The sequence below is a fragment of the Saccopteryx leptura genome, chromosome 4, assembly GCF_036850995.1.
Source record: "Saccopteryx leptura isolate mSacLep1 chromosome 4, mSacLep1_pri_phased_curated, whole genome shotgun sequence".
Taxonomy (NCBI): domain Eukaryota; kingdom Metazoa; phylum Chordata; class Mammalia; order Chiroptera; family Emballonuridae; genus Saccopteryx; species Saccopteryx leptura.
The window spans coordinates 151,455,291-151,468,647 of NC_089506.1; the positions used below are offsets into that span (position 1 = coordinate 151,455,291).

The 13,357-nt window shown below is 38.5% G+C and overlaps 1 protein-coding gene across 2 annotated transcripts in view; it reads left to right on the forward strand.

Moving 5' to 3' along the window:
* The window catches only part of SLF1 (SMC5-SMC6 complex localization factor 1), a 94,280-nt gene that overhangs the window by 59,134 nt on the left and 21,789 nt on the right, over window positions 1–13,357 (forward strand). For both annotated transcript variants that reach the window (XM_066381843.1, XM_066381844.1), the window contains exons 14-15: window positions 1,006–1,171; window positions 12,623–12,770. In XM_066381843.1, the coding sequence (XP_066237940.1) occupies window positions 1,006–1,171; window positions 12,623–12,770 (314 nt within the window). The remainder of the gene's footprint in view (window positions 1–1,005; window positions 1,172–12,622; window positions 12,771–13,357) is intronic.

The window sequence follows — 13,357 nt, forward strand, 5'->3', positions numbered from 1 at the left end:
TGATCAGGCAAAATCTACATTTTTTCTATATTTAAATTGTTTTAGGTACTATCTTTAAAATCATTTATATACTTATTTTTAAGAACTCATTCAGTTTTCTAATTTAAAATAGATTTGTCGGCCCTGGCCTGTTGGCTCAGTGGTAGAGCATCAGCCTGGTGTATGGATGTCCTAGGTGATTACTGGTCAGGACACACAGGAGAAGCACCTGTCTGCTTCTTTATCCCCTTCCCCTCTTGCTTCTCTCTCTCTTTCTTCCCCTTCTGCTACCATGGCTGGAATGGTTTGAGCAAGTAGGCCCTGGGCGCCGAGGATGGCTGTATGGGCTCCGCCTAACATGTTAAGAAGAACTCCGTTGCTGAGCAATGGAGCAATGCCACCGATGGGCAGAGCATTGCCCCCTAGTGGACTTGCTGGGTGGATCCTATTTGGGGTGCAGGTGGGAGTCTATCTCTGCCTCCCCTCCTCTTACTGAATAAAATAATAATAATAAAGTAGATTTCTTTTTAAAACATTTCTAGACACAGTCCTTCAGTGACAGTAGAGGTTTATATACTTTTTTTATGTAACCTTAGTTCACATTTTTACTTTTCACTAACTTATACATTTGAATAGGTGAGAGTAATAATTGTTTTTCATGATTTATATATTTTTGAATTCTTTAATAATTGAATACTTAAGTAAAAAGCTATGTAAGTCTTAACACTGAATCTAATATTTATGATGTTTTTGGGTGTGCTCTAAAACTCTATAGTTAGTTTACTGTGTGTAATTACACATAGTAAGTTAGTTTACATATGGTGGCTATGTTGAACTCAGTCCATATTTTATATTTTGTACTTTATTAAATTTATATATTACAATTTTTATGTGTTAGGACCTTTCTATATTTAGAAATCAGTAGAGGGTTTTTTTGTTTGTTTGTTTCCTGACACAATATTATGCCTAATAACTGCGGTGATCAAATTGGGCATAAAGAATACTTTTTGTTCATATTTTAATTAGGCTTTTTGACTGGTCAGAGTCTCAGAGTCTGAAAATCACAGGAAAGGCAATTGTCCTTGAAATCTTCTGGTCAGGAAGTGAGACCTCTGGGCTTTTGACCAAACCAGTAAATATGCTTTTGGATTGGACCATATATTCTCACAAAGAAAAATGCAAGTCTAATGATGTAAGTAGGATTAATGTACAAATTAATAATTGTTTATGAAAAAAAGTACATCTTTGAATTATGCATATTTTTTCTTCTCTTTATTCTTTGAATTACTTGAACAAATGTAAAATGAACCCAAATATATCATCGTTTTCTATTTAGTTTGTCTAGTTCTAAGGTAGGTTTTAGAGACTCATTTCTTTGTAATCTCACATTTGGATATAGGAGCTCAGGACAATTTTTTGATCTTTAATGATAAGGAATCTATCATTACTTCCTTTTTTATATTTTTCCAGGGAGAAAGAGAGAGGGAAAGACAGAGACACATAGGGACAGAAAAGAAGGGAGAGAGATGAGAAACATCAACTCATAGTTGTGGCACTTCAGTTGTTCATTGATTGCTTTCTCATACGTGAGGGGGTGGAGGGGCAGGCTCCAGCCAGCCTGTGACCCTTGCTCAAGCCAGCGATCTTTGGCTTCAAGCAGGTGACCATGGGTCATGTCTTTTCTCCCACGCTCAAGCTGTGACCTCAGGGTTTCGAACCTGGGTCCTCAACATCCCAGGCCGACATTATCCATTGTGCCACCACCTGGAACCTGTGATTTTTATATACTTTTGTGTGTGTGTGTATGCTAATAAATTCTTGTTTTTTAAAACTACCATTCTGGATGCCAAGTTATTTTCTGCTATTTCTTTGTAGGTAGATTTTGCCTAACATTAGAATTTTAACAAAGAGTGATTTATATGTTTTATCTATCTGAAGGTTTCTTGGGAAGGTGTCTATATAGTAAAATATAAAAAGTGCATAGTAACACAGTGTGCCGTAGTTAGGGTGCATTTTAAATATTAGTTCCTTTTCAAAATGATATGCCTTTGGGACTACATTTACTATCTACTATTTTGTGTGTTATATCATTCATTTCTGTTCATATTTTAAAAATTGTTTTACTATCTCTTCTTGAATGTTTGGATCTTTTTTCTTTTTTAGTCTTTATTTCTAATATATACACTTAATACAGTGTGTCTGTAAAGTCATGGTGCACTTTTGTCCGGTCACAGGAAAGCAACAAAAGACAATAGAAATGTGAAATCTGTACCAAATAAAAGGAAAACCCTCCCAGTTTCTGTAGGATGATGTGGCAGCATGTGTGCATGCGCAGATGATGATGTAACACCGTGTATACAGAGGAGCAGCCCACGGCCATGCCAGTCGAGATGTGGACGGTACAGAGGAAAGTTCAGTGTGTTCTGTGGCTCACTAAATTCGAACCCGTGACCAAAGCACAACGTGAATATCGGCGCATTTATAATGAAGCGCCACCACATAGGAATAACATTACTCAGTGAGATAAGCAGTTGAAGGAAACCAGCAGTTTGGTGGAGAAACCCCGTTCTGGTAGGCCATCAGTCAGTGACGAGTCTGTAGAGGCTATACAGGATAGCTACCTAGGAGCCCTAAAAAATCTGTGGTGAGCCCACATCAAACTGCACTGAATAGGTATGAAACTGGGAGAGTTTTCCTTTTATTTGGTGCAGATTTCACATTTCTGTTGTCTTTTGTTGCTTTCCTGTGACCTGTCAAAAGTGCACCATGACTTTACAGACACACTGTATAAGTTGCCTTTGAATATACCTTGAGGTCCATTCCACATGTTTTGGTACTTTAGGCTGCTTCTATTGTTTTTTCAAAGGTTTTTTGTTTGTTTTATCCATTTTTCTGAAGTGAGAAGTGGGAAGGCAGAGAGGCAAACTCTCACATGTGCCCGACTGGGATCCACCTGGTAAGCCCACTGGGGGACGATACTCTGCCCATCTAGGGCGTTGCTGCATTGCAACTAGAGCCATTCTAGCGCCTGAGGCAGAGGCCATGGAGCCATCCTCAACACCCAGGGCCAACTTTGCTCTAATGGAGCCTTGGCTGCGGGAGGGGAAGAGAGAGACAGAGAGAAAGGAGAAGAGGAAGGGTGGAGAAGCAGATGAGCGCTTCTATGTGCTCTGGCTGGGAATCAAACCCAAGACTTCCATACATGGGCTGATGCTCTACTGCTGAGCCAGCCAGCCAGGGCTTTCAAAAATTTTTTTGTTTGTTTGTTTTCAATAATTTTTCCCTTTGATCCAAGAAATATTTTAATAGAGTATTTTGCAACCTCTACAAGAATGGCTTGTATTACTGTTAATGGATTTTGTTTGTTTCTCTGTGCTTTTTCTTAATTTCTAATAGTAAATTTTGATTAGAAAAATAAGCCCCCCCCCAATGTAAACCCTATATGATTTCTGCTTTCTGATATTAAGTTTTTTTTATCCCATTAAAAACATAGGGGCTATAAAATGTGTTTTCTCTGTTGTTGTTTGACAGTGTTCTCTATCACCTCTTAGCTCAAGTTTGATAATTGTTTTGACTTTTCTGAATTGACTTTGTATATGTATTCATTTATATTTTTATTTTTTGTAACAGTTCCTTCTTTATATGTAGCGATGCCATGTTATTATTCATGACTGATAGATTGTCAAAATTGCCACTAGGTAATATTTTTTTCAGGAACAGTAAGCATATTAGTTAAGGTAGAAAGTTCTGGCCTCAAATGCCATAAAGTCTTTTCTATTTTAATATTAAGGAAAAATCTTACATTGTTTCTATTCTAATAATTTCTCTGATTAATTTTCTCTAATTTTTAGGTTCCAGTTAAACTTAATCTTTTACCTCCTCTTTGTATCCTGTGTTTTCTACCCTTTCATTTATATTTTTAATTTTTGTTTACATGTAGTACATTCCAGATAGTGTGTTTTTATCCAATTTTTAGTTCACTATTCCCTTTTCAGCTATGTCTAATATGTTAAATATAATAGTTTTACTTTGAATTTTTATATTTTTTTTCCAGTTTTAGCTTTTTTACTTCCAAATTACTATGATAAGTTTTTATGACTCCTAGTGCCCTTCAAAATTTTCAAGGTTTTCTTTTGTCTTTGAACATGGCAATAATAGTTATTTTATTGCCTGTGTCTGATTATTACATATTTGAAGTCTTTGTGGATCTGTTTCTATTTGTTTCTGGTGTTTGCTTTTCTTATATCTTTTCTATTCCCTTGCAAGCTAATTATTGGTTACTGTGAGCTGTAAATTGCATTTAAAAATCATTTATGGAGACAATTTATGGCAAAGACACACAATATCTTCTTCCAAAGAGAATTTCTGTTTGCTTCTGCCAGGTGCCTAAGTGTACTGCCAGTTAGGTTGAAGGATTCCTAAATAGTCCAAGTGAAGTATAGGGCTACAAATATATGCCTTTTGCTTCTTATTTACTTTTATCTGAGGGTGAAACCCTTTGGGATCAGAAAGTATTAGATATTAGTCTGGTCTATGATTTTTATACTCCTTTTTCCCTCGCTCCAAAAACCATACTTGTATATCTCCACTCTTTTTCTGGGGTTAGCAAAATGTTCTTAGGGGAAAGTCAGCTAGCTATCTTTGAGTGCCTCATCTGGCTTTTATCTTCTCCCAGATCTTGGTTTAGCAATTCCTCCTAACTTTCCAGAAGATGTTTTACATACTCAACATTTTTAGTTTTCTTCTATAATAGAGTTTATTTGAATTACCTAGGCCTCCATTACCAAAAACAGAAGCCCTTAACTGTTTTTTAGAACTTTTATTTAGGGGAATATCTGAGGCATGCTTAAAAGAAAATTCTTTTTAAGGCCCTAATTTTTGTTTTTCTTAACATTAAAAGATTATTTTTGTGTTTAGTTACACTTGTGATCAAGTAATTCTATTATGTAGCAATAACCAGGCGACTAGCCATTTTCTTACACCTCTTTGTGTTTTAAAAAGATTTATGAGGCCCTGGCCGGTTGACTCAGTGGTAGAGCGTCGGCCTGGCATGCAGAAGTCCCGGGTTCAATTCCCGGCCAGGGCACACAGGAGAAGCGCCTATCTGCTTCTCCACCCCTCCCCCTCTCCTTCCTCTCTGTCTCTCTCTTCCCCTCCCGCAGCCGAGGCTCCATTGGAGCAAGGATGGCCCGGGCGCTGGGGATGGCTCCTTGGCCTCTGCCCCAGGCGCTAGAGTGGCTCTGGTCGCAACAGAGTGACGCCCCGGAGGGGCAGAGCATCCCAGGGTGTGCCAGGTGGATCCCGGTCGGGCGCATGCAGGAGTCTGACTGTCTCTCCCCATTTCCAGCTTCAGAAAAATACAAAAAAAAAAGATATATGATTTTACAAATGTATACAAATGTAAAAGTCAACTGAAATAGAACTATCTACAGTACACTTTATTGCCAATTCTAACGCTAAAATCATTACTTGCCATCTGTCTTTGTTTTTATTTATTTATTCAATTTTTAGAGGAGAGAGAGAGAGAGAGAGAAAGAGAAGGGGGGAGGGGCAGGAAGCATCAACTCCCATATGTGCCTTGACCAGGCAAGCCCAGGGTTTTGAACTGGCGACCTCAGCATTCTAGGTCGACGCTTGATCCACTGCGCCACCACAGGTCGCCATCTGTCTTTGTATGTACATTTTATACAATAGAATCATTAAGGATAGAAAATATTTACTCATTTTTAACATTTTTTAATTATTTGATAGTGTAAATTTAATGGCTCATTTATAACTAAAAACAATAATAAAATAACATTTTCACAATTTTGCTAAGTCACCAAAGAACTATCACAGATAAGAATTTACTCAGGAAAAACTGATGTAGATATATAGTAACAGATTTATACATATTTAATTTGAAGATTTTTCAGATTTATAAATAAAAGCATATTTGTGAAGCAGTCAGCAATTAGCATCAGTTTTAAAATAAGAACTAATTTTAAACTTTGCAAATTAATATTTTATTTATCATTTTGATTTCTTAAATTCATATAAAGTGTTTTTATTGTGTCACCTTATCTGTTAGTATTTATTCTTGTATTTAATTAAATCTTTTTGGCAGTTTACAATTTCAAGAATTCCATGCATGTTCACAGACATCATTTTCTGTACTAGAAAGCATTTGTTTCTTGATTTGCTGAGTTGAAGCATTCAATTTAAGTCATTAGCTAAACAGAAGTCCTCAGTTTATGCTAATAATGTTTTGTCATAATGTCAATCTGCAAGTATTGCTGAGTGACACTATGGCAGTGAATTTCATTGTCATTAATCTGGAGAAAGCTTTGGGCTTTCCTTGGCAAAGAGAAGAGGTGGGCAGTGTCAAGGTTATTGAGGAGGTACAAAATTTTACTGAGCTTGTTGGTTAGTCCTACTTTTCTTTGTGATATGCTTAAGTGCTATTTCACGATATCTCTACAGTTACCATATTTCCCCATGTATAAGACACACCTTTTCCTGAAGTTTTTGGGCTCTAAAAACTGTGTGTGTCTTATACAGTGACTGTGGCATTTCAAATACCATAGATGGAACTGAGGAGGAGGCAATATATGAAGACAGTGATTTGCCATCAGACACAGATGAGGACGAGCTAATGAATGGGAGGGTTTTGTTTGTTTGTTTGTTTGTTTATTTATTTATTTATTTTGACAGAGTCAGAGGGATAGACAGGGAAAGACAGACAGGAATGGAGACAGATGAGAAGCATCAATCATTAGTTTTTCGTTGCACGTTGCGACTTCTTAGTTGTTCATTGATTGCTTTCTCATATGTGCCTTGACTGCGGGCCTTCAGCAGACTGAGTAACCCCTTGCTGGAGCCAGTGACCCTGGGTCCAAGCTGGTGAGCTTTTGCTCAAGCCAGATGAGCCCACGCTCAAGCTGGCAACCTTGGGGTCTCGGACCTGGGTCCTTCCACATCCCAGTCCAACGCTCTATCCACTGCGCCACTGCCTGGTCAGGCTGAATGGAAGTTTTGACAGTGATGAGGAGTTGTATGAATATTATGAAGAATAAAACTTGAGTAAAATAACTTTATGTACATTTTTTTTTTTAAATTTCAGGCCTTAAAATTAAGGTGCGTCTTATACATGGGAGTGTTTTCTATATGGGGAAATATGATATAGGTAGAAACAGAACCTAGTTTGTATTTATTTATTTATTTTTGTATTTTTCTGAAGTGAGAGGCAGAGAGACAGGCTCTCGCATGCACCCAACTGGGATCCACCCAGATTGCCCACTAGGGGACGATACTCTGCCCATCTGGATCATTGCTCTATTATTGCAACCAGAGCCATTCTAGAGTCTGAGGCGGAAGCCATGGAGCCATCCTCAGCGCCCGGACCAACTTTGCTCCAATGAAACCTTGGCTGCAGGGGAAGAGAGAGAAGGGAGAAGGGTAAGTGTGGAGAAGCAGATGGGCACTTCTCTTGTGTGCTCTGGCTGGGAATCCAACCCGGGACTTCCACACACTACCGCTGAGCCAACCAGCCAGGACCCTAGTGTGTATTTAAAGATGAAGACAGTCAGGCTAAAGAACTTAAGTAACTTACTCAAGGTGTCTGTTAGGTCAAAGCCTTAACAGAGCCCAAATCTCCACTGCAGCATATTTTCTCTGGTTTCATTGAAATGCAAGTGTTTAAAACAGGAAGAGGCACTATATGTGCATTATGTTTATACCTTTCTGACAGAGGTACTAGAGGAAGAGTGGGGTATCGTAGAAACTACTGCTCGGGAGTTTTAGGACCAAGATTCTAGTTCTACATTGTATGCTAGTCAGTTTTTAGAAGATCACCAAGTTTCTAAACAGATAATAGGGGAACTGTATTGACAAAATGTCTGATAATAAACTCTAAGGTAAATTAATGTCATATGTGCAATTTATGTTATCTTTCATTTCTTTGTTAATTCTTAGCATGTTCTGTTCTTTGTTTTAGCAAACTGAAACCACCAAAAGACAAAAGTGTTCATAAAATACATTATTTATTTGCCATTTTTCTCAATAATTTACTTCTAGAGCATATATATCCACCATGCTAGAAATAGTAACATTGTTTATGCCCTTTTAAAGCTCCTGAATACAATCCATAGCACAATGCCTTGACCCTACGTCTATAGTGAGTGTCATAGTTAAAAATGTAGTATAAAAAAGGACCCAAGCACCTTGATTTGAAAGTGTCCTTTTATTTAAAAAATGTTTCTGTTATGGATATGTGCTATGTGTTATGTATGTTTAGCTAATGAAATGCAGATAAGAATAACTTGAACAGGATCTTTGTTAATCATGGTAAAGGAGCTACAGCTACAGTCATTTCTTTTTAGGCCTACCTATTTCTAGCTGTTTAATAATGGTAATATCAAGGAAATTGAATATTGAGCAATATTAATATTTCTCTACGGCAGTGGTCCCCAACCCCTGGGCCGCGGACCAGTATCGGTCCGTGGGCCATTTGGTACTGGTCCACAGAGAAAGAATAAATAACTTACATTATTTCAGTTTTATTTATATTTAAGTCTGAACGATGTTCTATTTTTTAAAAATGACCAGATTCCCTCTGTTACATCTGTCTAAGACTCACTCTTGACACTTGTCTCAGTCACGTGATACATTTATCCGTCCCACCCTAAAGGCCAGTCCGTGAAAATATGTTCTGGCATTAAACAAGTCCGTGGCCCAAAAAAGGTTGAGGACCGCTGCTCTACGGTGTTAAGTATATATATACATATATTTTTGTAAGGAAAGAGGAAAAAGCCCCAACTGGTTGATTTTGTGTATTTTTAATTGATGGGAATGCTGGATTGTGGTTTTATATGAGGCTTATTAGCTTGGTGGGCTAACCTTCCTTATCCATATTAAAGAGTTCTACAACCAGGGATATGAAGTGATCCTGATTTACTATTCGCTTGAACTGGGGCATACTTTGAGAAATCAAAATCTACTGTGTTGTTCTTCCTGAGTTATGTCATTTTTTATATAAGATACATGTTACATTGCAAGGAACATTCTAGGTCAGGGGTCCCCAAACTTTTTACACAGGGGGCCAGTTCACTGTCCCTCAGACCGTTGGAGGGCCAGACTATAAAAAAAAATATGAACAAATCCCTGTGCACACTGCACATATCTTATTTTAAAGTAAAAAAACAAAACGGGAACAAATACAATATTTAAAATAAAGAACGGGTAAATTTAAATCAACAAACTGACCAGTATTTCAATGGGAACTATGTTCCTCTCACTGACCACCAGTGAAAGAGGTGCCCCTTCTGAAAGTGCGGTGGGGGCCGGATAAACGGCCTCAGGGCACCGCATGCGGCCCGTGGGCCGTAGTTTGGGGACCCCTGTTCTAGGGCGTATATCTTGACATGATCAATTTGCTAGTTTAAATACAGATTTTTTTCACTGTCCTCTTTTATGTTCTCTTGATAACTTGAACCATCAGAAATAAAACTTGCTCAGAGTGAACATGTTGGTTTTACAAAGAATGAAGTTGGCTTCCTGCAAAGTTCTTTGAAGACTGGATGAGACCCAGTGCTTTAGAAGTCAGTTCTGGTCAGCTGCAAGGCTTGGACCCTGCCAGGATACAGGGGAGGCATTGGTACTTTTCAGCCTGCTAGGCCAATCCTGCTGCTTGCTTCCTAAGCCCCACAACTGTAACTATAAAGGCTTAAATCTAGCCCTCTAATCAAGGCAGGAGAGGGGCTGGTCCGGACTCCCACTCATGAATCTTAATCTGGCAGTATCAGGTTGTAGCCACGGTTCTGTATTGTGGCCCCCGATCATCTCAGAGGAAGAGCAGTGCTTCCTAATCATGAAGCTTACAGTTCTTGTCAGCCCCATTCTTCAGATTCTGTCATCCCAGAGTCTAATGACTAGCCCTGCCAGAATTCAATGTGCTTGCCCCACAGTGTCATAGGGCAACAGGGCACCTGCATACCTGCTAAGAATCCTGTCTGTAAGTTTTCCCTCAGTAATTACTGTTCGGCATACCTGGTGTATGTGCTGCTTGATCATTTGCCCTTGTTTTTACAACCATCCAGAAATTGAACTTCAGTTTTGAATTCATTTAATAAGAGTTTCTTGGGCCCTGGGCAGTTGGCTCAGAGGTAGAGCATTGGCCTGGCATGTGGAAGTCCCAGGTTCAATTCCCAGCCAGGACACACAGGAGAAGCGCCCATCTGATTCTCCACTCTTCCACCTCCTTTCTCTCTCTCTCTCTCTCTCTCTCTCTTCCCCTCCCACAGCCATGGCTCCATTGGAGCAAAGTTGACCCCGGGTGGTGAGGATGTCTTCATGTCCTCTCCCTCAGGCACTAGAATGGCTCCACTGCAATGCCCCAGAGGGGCTGAGCATCGCTCCCTGGGGGGTATGCTGGGTGGATCCCAGTCGGGTGCATGGGGAAATCTGTCTGCCTCCCCCTGCCTGCCCCCACTTCTCACTTTGGAAAAATTTAAAAATATAAATAATAGCTTCTTATAATAACAAATGATGCCCTGGCCCTGGCTGGTTGGCTCAGTGGTAGAGTGTCAGCCTAGCGTGTGGATGTCCTGGATCAATCCCCAGTCAGGGCACACAGGAGAAGCACCCATCTGCTCCACCCCTCCCCCTCTTTTCTCTCTCTCTCTCTCTCTCTCTCTCTCTCTCTCTCCCCCTCCTGCAGCCATGGCTCACTTGGAGCAAGTTTGGCCCCAGGCACTTAAGATGGCTTCATGGCCTGGCCTCAGGCACTAAGAAGAGCTCAGTTGCTGTGCAACGGAGCAATGCTCCAGGTTGGCAGAACATTGCCCCCTAGTGGGCTTGCCAGGTGCATCCTGGTCAGGGCACATACAGAAGTCTGTCTCTTCCTCCTCTCTTCTCAGTTTATTTAAAAAAAAAAAAAAAAAAAAAAGGATGCCCTAATAAAATATTACAGGTATACACCTGTAATAACCTTAGCTGCTGAAGGTGTGGGAAATTCAATAGTCACTGAGGGTACAAAATGCCTGGTTGGCATAGTATATGATGGCAGATCATAGCAGTTATAATCTATTTGGATACGATAACATTTCTTAAAACCTTTTCACATGTCTTCTGCCCTACTGTTAATTTAGTGATTTTTTTTTATGCATAGACAACAAATACTAAAAATATAGGAATTTCAATGGCATAGTTTTAATGTCTTTATGGAAAAGAGTTTAGGCTCTGGCCAGTTTGCTCAGTGGTAGAATGTCAGCCCAGCGTGTGGAAGTCCCAGGTTCATTTCCCAGTCAGGGCACACAGGAGAAGCAACCATCTGCTTCTTCCCCATCCTCTTTCTCTCTCCCTTTCCCTCCTCCTCTCCTTCCTTACCTCCCTCTCCTTCTGCTTCTCCTCCCTCTCCCTCCTCCTCCCCCTCCCCCTCCCGCAGTCATAGCTCAATTGATTGATTGATTCCTTCAAGCACTTGACCCCAGGGGCTGAGAATGACTTCCTGGAGCCTCCCTTTCAGGCCTAAAGATCCTCAGTTGCCAGCACCAGCCCCATATAGGTATGCCAGGTGGGTCCCAGTTGGGGCATATGTGGGAGTCTGTCTCCCTTTCTCTCATTTAAATTAAAAAAAAAAAAAAAATATTTCAGAGTTTAAAATTTTTATATTTCTTCATCTTTACAGTTTAATGTATTATAAAGGTATTTTAAAATGTTGGGATAAAGCACACTTATTATAAATAAGGTTTGTATCCCTTGTTATAAGAATTTAATAATGTTTATCATTGAAGTGATAATATAAACAATATTCATGGTTTTAAAACTATAATCTCTATATCTCTAAGGTAATGGTATTTGATATAATTTAATAAAATTTGGATCAATTTCTTTCCAACAGAAGATAATCTTGTTTGATGATAATGCTTTTATTTATTGTGTTTTATTTTTTTCTGGAGAAATATAAAGGTTATTTTATTCATGAACAGTAAGGGTGGCTAATCTATCTTCTATAATAGTTATTTTATAGTCCTATGTTCCTCCTAACAGAAATCTACTAAAGCCAGTTACTTCATTGTTTTAATGGATATACTACCTGACTAAAGCACTTGACACCATTGATTGGAGTTATCTTCAAAGTTTGTTATAAGCTATTAATATATAAATCCTGGAAATTTTGTTTCATTAACTGTTTTGTCATATAGAGAGCTGTAGAGATACATGGGGGTGGAAGGAAGTGAGGGGAGTGAACAGAGGGACTTTGCTAGGATTCTTAAGAATACGTTTTAACATTAGCATACTCTTTTTATTTTTTTAAATAATTTTATTTTTTTAATGGGGCAACATCAATAAATCAGGATACATATATTCAAAGATAACAAGTCTAGGTTATCTTGTCGTTCAATTATGTTGCATATCCATCACCAAAAGTCAGATTGTCCTCTGTCATCTTCTATGTAGTTTTCTTTGTGCCCCTTCCCCTCCCCCTTTCCCTCTCCCTTTCCTCCCTCCCCCTGTAACCACCACACTCTTATCAATGTCTCTTAGTTTCACTTTTATGTCCCACCTACGAGCATACTCTTTTTAAATAGCTAAGTTTTGCCTCAACAAGTAATTCAAAATAAATGATAGAATTTATTTTAATATATTTTTATCTTAATGTTAGGTATTCAAACATGAACTAGCTTACTTATTGACTGGAATTCTTGGAGCAGCAATAGATTATTGGATTTTCCTTGGTCTTAAAATGGGTAGAAATGTGATGCGACACATGTCTGATGACTTAAGAAATTATTTTTCCCTTTCATGTGATGGTAAGTATGTCTCTACTTTGCTTTTTTTAGACTCATTGTGGAAATTAGTTTTGAGTTTCCTTAAGGCAGTTTGATCTTTAATGTATATTCATGTGAAGCTTGTCTTAACATATATATATACATGAACCTGCACACATATATATGCATGTGCATACATGAACACATATATATGTAGACAATATAAAGAGAAGTAAAAATTACCCATAATGAAAGCTCCTACGAAGTTAACTACTGTTCAGCTTTTCATGTATTTCATCCTAGTATTTCTAAGCATTTCACATTGTTGAGCTTATACTATGTATGTAATTTTTATTTTCCTCCACATGTTACATGAGCCCCCCCAACACACACATCACTTATTATTAAAAAATAAAATTCTGATAATCTTATGAAAGTTGAAATTAGATTGTGGTATGGAAAATAGTACCTGGAAGTAAATTATTAATATAGTTGTTTTCCTTAATCCTACAACTAAAAATTAAATCATCCTATGCAAGCAAGCAAATTTGAAACCAGTTTATACTCTTTTCGTTAGAGAGATAGATTGTTTGTTTATGTGTGGTGTTTTTGAATCTCACATGGCAAGA